At 34.4% G+C, this 12011-nt stretch overlaps 1 protein-coding gene across 3 annotated transcripts in view; it reads left to right on the top strand.

Moving 5' to 3' along the window:
• Positions 1-6616, top strand: part of LOC145690284 (leukocyte elastase inhibitor-like) — a 130384-nt gene extending 123768 nt beyond the window's left edge. For 2 of the 3 annotated variants that reach the window (XM_081765039.1, XM_081765040.1), the window contains exons 6-8: positions 2189-2374; positions 3485-3632; positions 6408-6616. In XM_081765039.1, the coding sequence (XP_081621165.1) occupies positions 2189-2374; positions 3485-3632; positions 6408-6547 (474 nt within the window). In that variant the 3' untranslated portion in view covers positions 6548-6616. Of the gene's footprint in view, positions 1-2188; positions 2375-3484; positions 3633-6407 lie in introns of those variants that run through there. The other variant, XM_081765041.1, reaches the window with a different exon arrangement.
• Positions 6617-12011: the final 5395 nt, after the last annotated feature.

The following is a 12011-nucleotide window of genomic DNA, read 5'->3' on the forward strand; positions in this document are numbered from 1 at the left end:
TACAGCGCAACATTCACATATGAGCATGAATCTTCTTGTCATTCCTCACAACATCTGTACGTCTTGATAGTAAAATTAAAAAATCGGCAAAGAGTATAATAAAGGGGAAATTTTTCGACTATTTTTTCAATCACACCGTTTGCAACATTTGAGCGTACTTGCGGTTGGAGTTTTTAATTCATTTATGATCAGTGTTTTCTTTCTTCCTGCATGCAGTATGTAATAAACAAAATACATTACACACACACACAATTAATTATAATATTAGTAATATATGATGTTCATTGGACAAAACACTGCAAACAATAAAGATTCATCTTAGACTGAAGAAATGGTTGTAATTCGTTTTTCATAATCATTCGGCCTTGAAACAAACTCCGGAGAGGTATACTAACTTCGTATACAAATATGTGGTGTTAGAATGTATAACTTGTGAGATATTATCCTTTACTTTTTAAAATGTCAATAGTTCCAGTGTATGCCCAAAAAATATAATAAAGAAATCATGGTTAATTTAAAAATATATATATTCAATTAGAACTGAACAATCCACATAAAATTTGTAATCGATCAGTGAAAATGGTGTCTTTCTAGAGCTTGTGGTTTCCGAGATATCATTATCAAAAGAATTAGCCACAAACATAGAAACTTTTCTAGCATTTTAATATATATAGATAGATTCAGTACCTTATCAGTATGGGAGCACAAAGGGGTGATGCGATTGGAAAAATTCCACCATTTTAGATTGAAAAGAACCTATTTTCAACACTTTCTTCTCTTTCGATTTTTCCGTATCTTTACTCATAACGAAGTTGGAATATGACCACGTACTTTGGATACACCCGGTATATTTGTAAGAAAGAATGTAATGGAACGTATGACTTATATCCACCTATTGTAATATTTTTTTATATATATAGTTCAGTGTATACTTACCTTAAATCTACGAACGAATGAGCGTACAGAGTTGGGTATACTCTACATGTTTGAAAACAGTCGAACGTGTACCTACCAAATATTCCAGTATTACATCACTGTTTGTAATAATTACTAAGGGTATCATTGTTGCAATATTTAATTTCCAAAGAAATAAACACATCCAGTTTTAGTCTAAACGCGAAGAAAGACAAGGAACTTAATATTTCCGTAATCGCTATAACGTACAAATTATATTAATTTTCTTCATGACATAAACGGATTTGTCTAGTAATAAAAATATTTTTTTATAAAATCTAAAGAAGTCCCCATTTTCTTGTCTTTCAAATGGTAACATTAGTTCTGAGGAGAAAGAGAAAGCATTGCCTTTAAACATACAATTATGATACTCTCATTCCTGAGAGAAAGTTTCAATAATAAGAATCAATATGTCTCGAGTATGAGGAGAAGAAGTGTACTTTCAAACTTTTAAATCCTCACTTTTAGGAAAGTAATTTTTAAGGGCGTATGGTCAGTGCCGTAACTTGTAACCTTTCCTGGAGGGACAAACAATATTTGTCCCCCTTATAGAAAAAACTGAGGCCCCTAGAAAAGGCACATATGAAATTTGCCCTCTCCATCGAAATTGCCCTCCCCCTAGAAGTTAAATCCTTAGTAATCATTTTTATAACTTCTGGGAACCCTATTGACGTCTTTCTGAGGTAGGGCTCAGGTGCTTTATCTTAAAGAAATATATTTTGTTTAGATGACAGGTTAGCAGCAGCACCTAAAATTATCTTCAGTTCTTTTGCAAATGGTATGGTGGGTCCATTTCATGATTTACTAATTAAATTGAGGGGACTCACAGCCTTAAGAAATATTCATATATAGGCTATTATTTTCACGGAGCTCTCATAGTAGTCATTTTACTGAAATGGATTTAGATCACGTTTTCGTTTCACTTAAGAGATTTTTTTTTCTGGGATCTGGTGAACCTATTCCATCTTTCATTTATACATTCAAATTCGTATCTTATAAAGTAAGAAAATTTTATCGTGAAATGGATACCCTTCAAACAATAGGGAGTTTAAAAGGAGGGGCAGTTAGTTGTTCCTCCTGCCCCCACAAGTTAAGGCACTGTATAATGTGATATCCAATGCATTTAAATTGTTTTAAGAATCTACATACATTAGTTAATATTAAGAAAAATGATTGCTCTCATAATAACAATAATAAAATGTATTTAAATTGTAAATTGGTTTCTATGTTTCAGGGCACCAACTTGAGGTTAATTTTGATAATTCCGTCACAGTACTTGGGATTATCGAAAGTTGAGAAGGCGCTACACAGATATAAGCTTATAGACATAATTGAGCATCTCAAGGATACTTATGTCACCATACAAATTCCTTGGTTTCGTTTAGAAAATACTTTAAGATTGGCAGACACCCTTAAGAAGGTAAACCCTGTAACATTTATTTCATCAATCAAAGTAGTCTAGTAATAATACTGGTATATACAAATAGCAGTAGTAAAATTGTATTAGTAGTAGTACATTGTAATGCCTATTTCCGTTAAAAAATCTCTTTGCTTATATACTTATATTTCTTTTTATCATAACTTTTCAAATTAAGTGTTCCTCAAGGTTGTGCTCTGTCACCACTTTTCTAAGGGATTAATAATATGGATGCATATACCTATCTATGCATTCCCTCTCGTTAATGATACAGTTGTTCTTGCCTTAAAGGAATGAATATATCAAGTCAGTTGTACAAAATGTTTTAAATATTACTTGTGGTTTCTGTTTCATAAGAATAGAAAGAAAACCTTCATATTCTAGCATCAATAGATGTCCTGCATATGGACTATGTATTTCCTTTTAAAACAAATTAATATTTGGTAACAGTTTAACTTGGAAACTGCCTACAGTTGCTGTCATAGAGAAATTGATTGAAATTTAAGAATCTGTTCTCTGATTATTGAGGTTGTGATATGGTTGATATACAGTAGTTCGAAGGAATATGGTTGATTTTATATATGTATAAGTTGATGTGAAATGCGCAAATGTTTTATTTCTTATCGGATGACAATTTAAGAAGATAGACCTGGACCGTTTGGATGCCAAGTGACTTAAGTCCAAAAATTGAAAAAAAAAATGAACTAATGCCTTCATTCTCTTCTAAATAAGAGTACATATCTTTTCAAAAATACTCTTTATAAACAGTAAAACATAAGACCATATATTGCATGGCTATTGTTTAATTGCTAACATCACAGTGTTCATGAAGTGCTGAACTTGAATTTTCTTTCATGGATATTTTTAAATTTGGACTTACGTCGCTTAGCACCCAAGCGGTCCACTTGTTACTATTAAAATAAATAAACCTTGTGCAATGGTAAAATTATTGACATTTGGTTATTTCTTTGCGCGTAAAATATTTGGCCAAAATTTTCTTTTCCGCTTAAGTAAGATAGTTCTGTAACAGGTAATTTGTACACAATAAATATGATTTTTATCATATTTAGTCAAGTCATGTAACACGTCTCTTCTTTTGGACATTTTCTTCAGATAGGATTGACCGAAATATTTTCTGAGAGCGCAGATTTCTCTGGAATAAGCAAACAAAAAGGATTGTATGTTTCTCAAGTAGTGCACCAGAGTGTAATAAGGATTGGAGAAGAAGGATCAGAATCCCTATCTATATCAAGAACAGCAGGTAAGTGCTTTTAATCACAGCTAATTGAGATTCCATCAGAACCATACACACGGCAAGAATATGGAACTTTATACATATTTACAGGGATTTGAATAATGAATTTGTATTCAGGGCCTAATGATTTGTTGATTTTTCTTTAGACTCAATTATGGAAAATTTAATAGAAAAAGAACGATGTTCAACTCTCCCTCTATCTCTCGAAAAGTATCAGAACAAAATTAGTGAGAGATAGCGAGAAATGTTGTATGTACCCTGCGTTCCAAGAATAGGTTCTCTCTTAGCGAGAAATGTTCCTTTTATTGTATGTACGCTGCGTTCCAAGAATAGGTTCACTCTTAGCGAGAAATGTTCCTTTTATTGTATGTACGCTGCGTTCCAAGAATAGGTTCTCTCTTAGCGAGAAATGTTCCTTTTATTGTATGTACGCTGCGTTCCAAGAATAGGTTCACTCTTAGCGAGAAATGTTCCTTTTATTGTATGTACGCTGCGTTCCAAGAATAGGTTCTCTCTTAGCGAGAAATGTTCCTTTTATTGTATGTACGCTGCGTTCCAAGAATATGTTCAATCTCTAGTTTTAAAGAGTTTGGTTTACCAAACTCCTTTATATATCCTGTCTATTCATGTGTTCCTTCGAACAGGACACACAAAATGATTGTCCGTCCGACAGAGAGACAAAAGAATCTCAGGATCTACTTGACAAATCACAGTTCAATTTTGGTCAAAATATAGAAATTTAATTCGTTGATGGTAATCATCCACTTACCGGAAGTAGTAGAAACCAATTATTTCCGGTTTTAACGTTGATCACCGTAGAGCAAAAATGCTAATAGATAGCGAGAAACGGTTTAGTGCAATCGATTAGGCGTCCCAACAATACATTTCATCTCTCTAATCCTTAACTCTCTGCTAAAACCGGAAGTGATAGAAACTATCTTCAACTTGCAGTTTCAATATTGATCTGCATAGGGCAAAAACAATCACATTTAACAAGAACTTGTTTTTTTTTTAATCGATTTAACGTTCTAAGAATACGTACCATTTTCTCTTTTAGTCCGCTATTCAAACCAGTAGTAGCAGAAACGGACTACTTCCGGCTTCAACGTTGATAGCTATAGATTAAAACTGGTAAATAAATAGCGAAAAACGATTTTCTTCAATCAATTAAGCGTCCCAAAGATATATTGCAGCATCACTCTAATCTCTCGACTAATTAAAACCGGAAATGGTACTTCAATAATAATTGGGAAAATTTCATGCCTTCACGTGGTGTACAAATCGCACTGCTACTAGTGCAATCATAAGTAGTGAACCTTCCGCTCTCATTATTGGTCAACGTCCTAAGAAAAGATTCTACTAGTATCCTATTATTGAAACCGGATATACTCTTACCACTCTACTGAAACCGAAATAGTAAATGTTTCAGTTTCAATGATGGTTCCTTATCGTTTAGAAGTTTCCCGTAGATTTTACAACGAGAAATGAAACTCAGTTGAGCCTTTACATTGAGACTGTGACAACTTTGGTTCCATTGATAATTTTAAATTCAGGAAATTATGCTTGATTCAAATAGCTGCTTATTACTTTATCCAGAATTTGTATGAAACCTTCCATGGTGATGATTCTTCCTCTTGCACTTAGTTAGGCCTCGGTTTGTATTCCTTAGAAACCAACAAACTGGATGGGGAAGTGTTATTTGAAAATTATATGTAAAGATAGTTAACTAAATGAAAGCTAGTGATGATTGTCACTGAAACTAGACTTTTTGTGGGCCAGTCGTTCTTTTTGTAACAAGGTTTAATCCGGAAAATCTGAATTTGTCTGAAAAAAGTACAAATCTTTACTAAAGATGCTTCAATGCAAACATGAGAATTTAAGTGGCATTCTGTAACCGTTTTATTACCCCGTCAGGAAGTCGCGGTCGGAAAGAGGAATTACCGCCGTCGACGGTGGCACGACGATCTACTTGTTCAAAGTTGCCGACCTTTTGCCGAGGCGGCAAGCGGTCGAAAATCGTAAAATAAAATGCCCTTTGCCGACTGTTGGCGATCGTCAGAGTCGGCAAAACAGTCAGACAGGCCTCTTTCCGACCCTCTGCTGACTCCTTATACCGGCCTCTTTTCGACGGCGGCACCGGCGCATTTAATGCTCATTTCCGGTTGTTTGCCGACTGCTCGGCAAGGCAAGTATTCGTCGCGGTCGAAAATCGCGCGGAAAGACGCCGATGTCCAGTGCCGGCAATCCGACCGCGTCATCAGGTCGGCATGGACAAATTGTCCGATTGCACGATCCTGATGGGGTACGTTTGTTTATAATAGATATCTCCTCTCATTCTGTTCATTTTTCTTTTAAATCAACATTTGATATACATTATGGAACCGTGCAATAGAAAGTTTCACCCAACATGTACTATATTGGCCTTGCAAAACTACTGCAAACAGGCTACATCTTGTCAATCAGATTGTCTACTGTTAATTTTTGATAGAGTCCTAAATAAAATGCTTAATAAGGGTGCACTTCAGCTTAAATAGATGATGAGGTTATTCGTACAGCATTAATTTTTAAGTTTACAATAAAAAAATAGCTTTTCTCGAAAACTACACATAAGGATTTATACATATAATTTTGTGCAGCTCATAATTGATATGTGACAGACCTTTTGACAAATTATTTCCCATTAAACACTAATTGTAAAGTTGAAACATAGTTATGTTAACACTATGTATTTTTTTGTACTTTTCTTAAAACATGTTCTTTTTTTTTTTTTATTTATTGTAGAAGGTTTTACGAGCAGAAGATCCTCAGGTTTCAATCCTAGACGTATAGAAGCCAATCAGCCATTTATATTCTTGGTAGAACATAAGGTAACTGGTGTTATTTTGTATATAGGAGCTCTTAAGAACCCTAGATTGGAATAGATAATTTTAATTTTTAAAAAAATCTCTTCATTTTATGTTTGTTTATATAACACTTTTAAATGTGATGTATACGGTTTCAAAATTTGTTAATAAAAATTTATTTTTAAATAAATTCCTGTTTATTTTAATACACAGCATATATATATATATATATATATATATATATATATATATATATATATATATATATATATATATATATATATATATATATATATATATAATTGAAGATAATTATTTCATAATAAAGAAAATTAAGCTCACTTGAGGGGTGTAGATGCAAAAGTGGCAATCTCCACTCGGCCGAATTTTTCAGGACGCGCGATTAATTCATAACTCGTAAACCCCATAAGATTTTAACGTACAGATTTTTTGGCATAGTAGATCGTAGCAATATTAGAGGGTTGAACATAAAATTTCCCCAGAGAATGTCCTTCATTTTTTGTAATTACTTTTTCAAAATTGGAGACTGCAAGTTTTGAAAATGAACATGGACTAGCGAACTAGTACAGACTTGTTGAAGGAAGTTTGGAACGATTCCAGGCAAGCGGCACGGTCGCCATGGCAACGTCTGATGCCAGCGGGCCTCTGATTGGATGAAGTGGAGATTGTCACTTTTGAACCGCATCGGGTAGTGGAGATTGCAAGTTTTGCAAAAATTGTGATATTCGCGTTCAGTTTTTACTGAGAAGATGTAGGTTGTGATCCAAACAGACTTCACCGCTTGGTCGGGGACACTTAAAACAATACAGTCCCACCTCTGACTCAATTTCTCAAAAAATTGGAGATTGCCACTTTTGCATCTACAGCCCTCACTTAAGTTATGCTTCAGACTTAGGGATAGTGGTGTCATTAAACTATGCACCCGAACCGGTTGTTAAAATTGTTCAGGTTCCCGGGCCCGGTATTTAAAATCGTCTATTCACCTCCAGCAGTACTTGCGAACAATATAGTATTATTAGTACGTGCTATGCATAAACTGTCAATATAAACATGCTTTATTATTTAGTTACACTTACTATTACCTAATAGTATACAGTAATTATATAATAACAATACTTAGTCAACTTGGTATAGGCCTGCTATAGTATTTTCGATTTGTGATCCCCCCCGATAATAGGACTTTTCTTATAAGTTATCATAAGTATTGTTCAGCCATGTTAAAAATTTACTTCCCAGAAGTTCCCTTTAATTCTACACAAGATTTTAATAAATTGATTATAAGTAGCTCTTTCTCGTCAGCATATACATCAAAATTTACCGCCTGCAAGTGTGAGTAGGGAGCATTAAAAATGAACAGGATGCTCGAATTTTTTAAAAAATATGTTGATTTCATGTTTAGCCGAATTGTTAGCACACGCGATTTCGTAGTGCATGTTACTTAGTTCTGCTCCTGATTGGGCAACTAATAATTCCCAGTATTTCCCCATTATAAATGAAAGGCCTCGATAGCCCAAATTAGAACACTCACCTCAGGAGTGTGGGGAACCTATTTTGATCTCAGCTCATGCCAAATGGGTTTTGTGGTGTACAATCATCATTGTGTCTGTTTTCTCGGATTCTCCCGTTTCCTCCCACTTCGTTTTTACACCATTTCGTTTATTGTATCATCATCGTCTCTCTCAACCTCCAAGGCATAATCGAGGGATGTAAAACTGAATGATTTCGTTTTATTTTTTGTTTATCACAAGACAATTGAAGAACTACGTAAATTAAGAAGTAGTGATTTCAGGATCAGAAACTCAAAAATAATGACACCTGAAAGCTGATGCACTGACTATACATCATCAAGCTGAACGTCCTACATCTGGCTAACCATAGCCCTTCATGGATTGTAACTGCAGGAAATTTAGTACTTTCTATTTGTCAACTAATTTCAACAGCATTTCAAACCTATAATGACTAAAGAAAACTGAAAATACTGTGGCTTGTTAATCGTCTCCCTGAAATTCGGTTTACCTCTGTGTACTGAAAGAAAATACTTAACATGATGTCGCAAGAGTATATGAAAGTCTGGTCGGCTATGTAGGCTAACATTTCAGCGGGTTACGCATAATCAGTGCATCAACTTTATATATATGGCGCTTCTTCGACATGGCACTTTATTAGCCCCATGATGTTTTTTCCGCTTCACCATTGTGTAGACGTGAAGGTTTCTTTAAATAGTACTTAATGCTCCTTGGGTGCTATTTTCTTACCGCAAAAGTAACTTAGCTGCTATGAACATGATTTAGTGTTTGATCCTATGTAAAATAGTTTTACATATTCAGCTTAAAATGACTTAAAATACAAGGATATAACTATTCAGCACCAAATACTACGTCTAAACGACCTCCCGAAGGCAAATTCTAGTTCCCTCACTTAATTTAGCTAATGGGTTCAATTGCAGTGGCAGCGATTGGACGTTAAAAGTGAGGGGGCAAAACATGATCTGAATATTTGTATATCAACCGTAGTTTCCTTAGTTGTGTAACTAATAGGATATTATCTTTTTTTAGTTAAAGTACTGCATATTGTATTTCATATATTATTAAGTAAATTGACAAGAACAACGCAAGTAGGTACTAGCCCTTTGTACTTTTAAACAACAAAAGTGTAAGAAGAGATTTGATTTCTTGTTCATGAGCATCGTAAAATACTGTCTGAAAAATTGTGTGATGAGATTATTTAATAACAAATTTGCAAAACAAATAAATAGAAAGGATAATATTAATCACAGTAATAAATAATGAGACTTGTTTTGTAGCAGTTATAATGAAACTGACTATAAGAATGAACAACTTATATTTTTAATTTCAATCGTGCCATTAAATGTATGTTATTTCTCTTAGAAAATGAAAGATAGTAAATACTGCAAGCATATGCTACGGCATTTAAAGAAATATTTGCTTTTTTAGTTTCCCGAAACATATTCGTTGCCATTAGGTGCAGTTTCCACTTTCTTGGAACACATCGAAACACAATACTTAGATTCACTCCACACTCTAGTTATACAAAATAATCCTAAAATCTAGAATTATGTTGAATTCACTAAATTTAATTGTATATACACTTGTACACCCCTAAACACACCACTTCACTCGTATAATACACTGCAAAACAATGGAGAAAGTAGAAGTTGTTTCTTGTTACTATATTTTTAATCAATATTTCTTACTATTAGAAAGAAGAAAAGACATTTTAGAAACTCAATTTTTATGCAATTAAAGAATAAAAGACATTTTAGAAACTGTCAATTTTTATGCAATTAAAGAATAACTTGTGAAAGACTTCTTTTTGTGCGAAATGCTTTTTTTTTTTTTTTTAATTAGTTTCAAAGCGGCTGACTAACAAATCGAGCCCTTGTAAGGAGAAGTGAAAGTATGCTGGAATTGTGCTGCAATAGGTTAATTTTTGGGTTATTTTCTGTGACAGTTAAAACCCAATTCCTGCAGCTTTCTTAACTCCACGGCAAGCAATACGTACTCACACAACGGCAAATATTATATGGCACCATTTTTTCTATGAACCAGTAATACATACAAAAATTTTACATTTCCAAATGAAACTGTATACATTAATGGGTTACTTAAAGAAGTAAGAGGCAACCGCCCCTTTGCCCCTACCCTAACAGCACAATTACATAGTAGGCATATGCCTATCATGTTCCCTCAGGTACATGGGAATGTGTCCAGTATGTGCCTTATGTACTCCCATGCGCAAAAAAATTGCGCGTATACTGTAACTCACGATTTTTCTCAATTATTTCATTTTCCTTATGTTTATGGGTAAAATTCAGTTATTAGTATGTGGAGATAATAGAAAGCAATCCATCTAAGGAGATATTTCCAAAAAATATAATAAAATAATAAAAATATAAGCAAAAAACAAAATTATGTTCGGTTTTGTGTATACTGGCAATAATGTTTTCGAGGGAATTTTTGGAGTAGCACAGCACAATTGTAGAGGGAATTACAGAATTGGTAACAGAACAGGGGGACAGTTGAATCAAGGAACAGGAAAGTGGAGTAAAATATTGCATTTATTGGCTTAAATCTAGGGTGTAAATTGTCTGCCAAATATAAATTAGCTTCAGTAACTAAGATGTTGTACGGAAATATATAAACAAAGAGAAAAACTGTTGTCTTAAGTTTGGAAGTGACATGCTCTATAGCTATGAGCATTTATTTCTTGAGAAAAGATAGGCAAGAAAAGAGTCTGTGTGGTCAAGTGGGTAGAGTGACGGATTAGTAATTCTTATACTGTTTTGACCCCAGATCGAATCCTATCCGATCCTGTTCAATTTTTTTTCTATACAAAACATTGTAGAAAGTGTATAATTTGTATGTTAATAAGAACCGAAACAATATAATAATGAAATAACTTTTTGTTTTTCTGATGACGTATTTATTCAGAATTAGCTTACTATTTATTACTAATAGCGATTGTTTTTAGTTTATGGTATGGTATGCTTAATCATTCCCTCTCCGTTTTTTTTAACACAGCAGAAGTAACTTCAAACTTCAACTCACTGCGAGTGTGTCTGTAAAAAACAAAACAAGCGCGACCTGCAGCTTTACACACAGCGACAGTTTTACCGTGAGCAGCGGTGTAGTGAACATCGCTGTGGTGTGCCTCCGATCTCAACGAGATTCTTACGTTCGTTGAAATTGTTTGAGTGTTTCGTTTACTGTACTCAGTCGTGTGTTCTCAGTAGTAGGAAATACAGTGTACCAGTGAAAACTAACAGTTCATACCAGTGACAAGCAGTTTATTGAACATAGTACTCCGTTTTGTTTTTTCTTGCCATGAATAACCTTCGGAAAAATACTGTGCGGCTTGCATTTGACAAGACGACACGAAATATCCGGCCTTCGGTTGCGCTCATCCAGACTTGGTTAATTAATGAGTTACAGTTATCAATACACGATCTTGAAGCTATTCAACTTCACAATGATGATTATAGCTTGTATTTGAAATTTAAATCGCAAGAGAATGTTGACACATTTTTACGACGACACCCGGAATCACTGGATTTTCGACATGAATATGGAACAGTAAGTCAGGTCAAACTTTCAAATGCTAGTATCCAGTACACTCGTGTACGCATTTTGGATCTCCCGATGGAAATTAGTAACGATGAACTTAGTGCTGTGCTTTGCCCCTTTGGAAAGATCATGTCCATAAATGAAGAAATGTGGTCGAATACCCTCCCTTTTCCCATTTACAATGGCAATCGTATTGTGCAAATGTGTTTAGGAAAACATATTCCCTCAAAAATTGTGGTACGGGGTTGTCGTGCTACTGTGATGTATCAAGGTCAACCACCCACGTGCTTCATTTGTCTGGCTCTTAACCACGTCGCAAGTTCTTGCCCTCGCAAAACGAAAGCTCAGATGCCTTCAGTTCCCGTTACTGGATTTAAGATGACCGAACTTTCTACTGGAAAAATGCCCCCCACTCCGAACTTTTATCTATCTTTAAG

The sequence above is a fragment of the Thermobia domestica genome, chromosome 7 (assembly GCF_964235325.1).
Source record: "Thermobia domestica chromosome 7, izTheDome1.hap1.1, whole genome shotgun sequence".
Lineage (NCBI taxonomy): Eukaryota > Metazoa > Arthropoda > Insecta > Zygentoma > Lepismatidae > Thermobia > Thermobia domestica.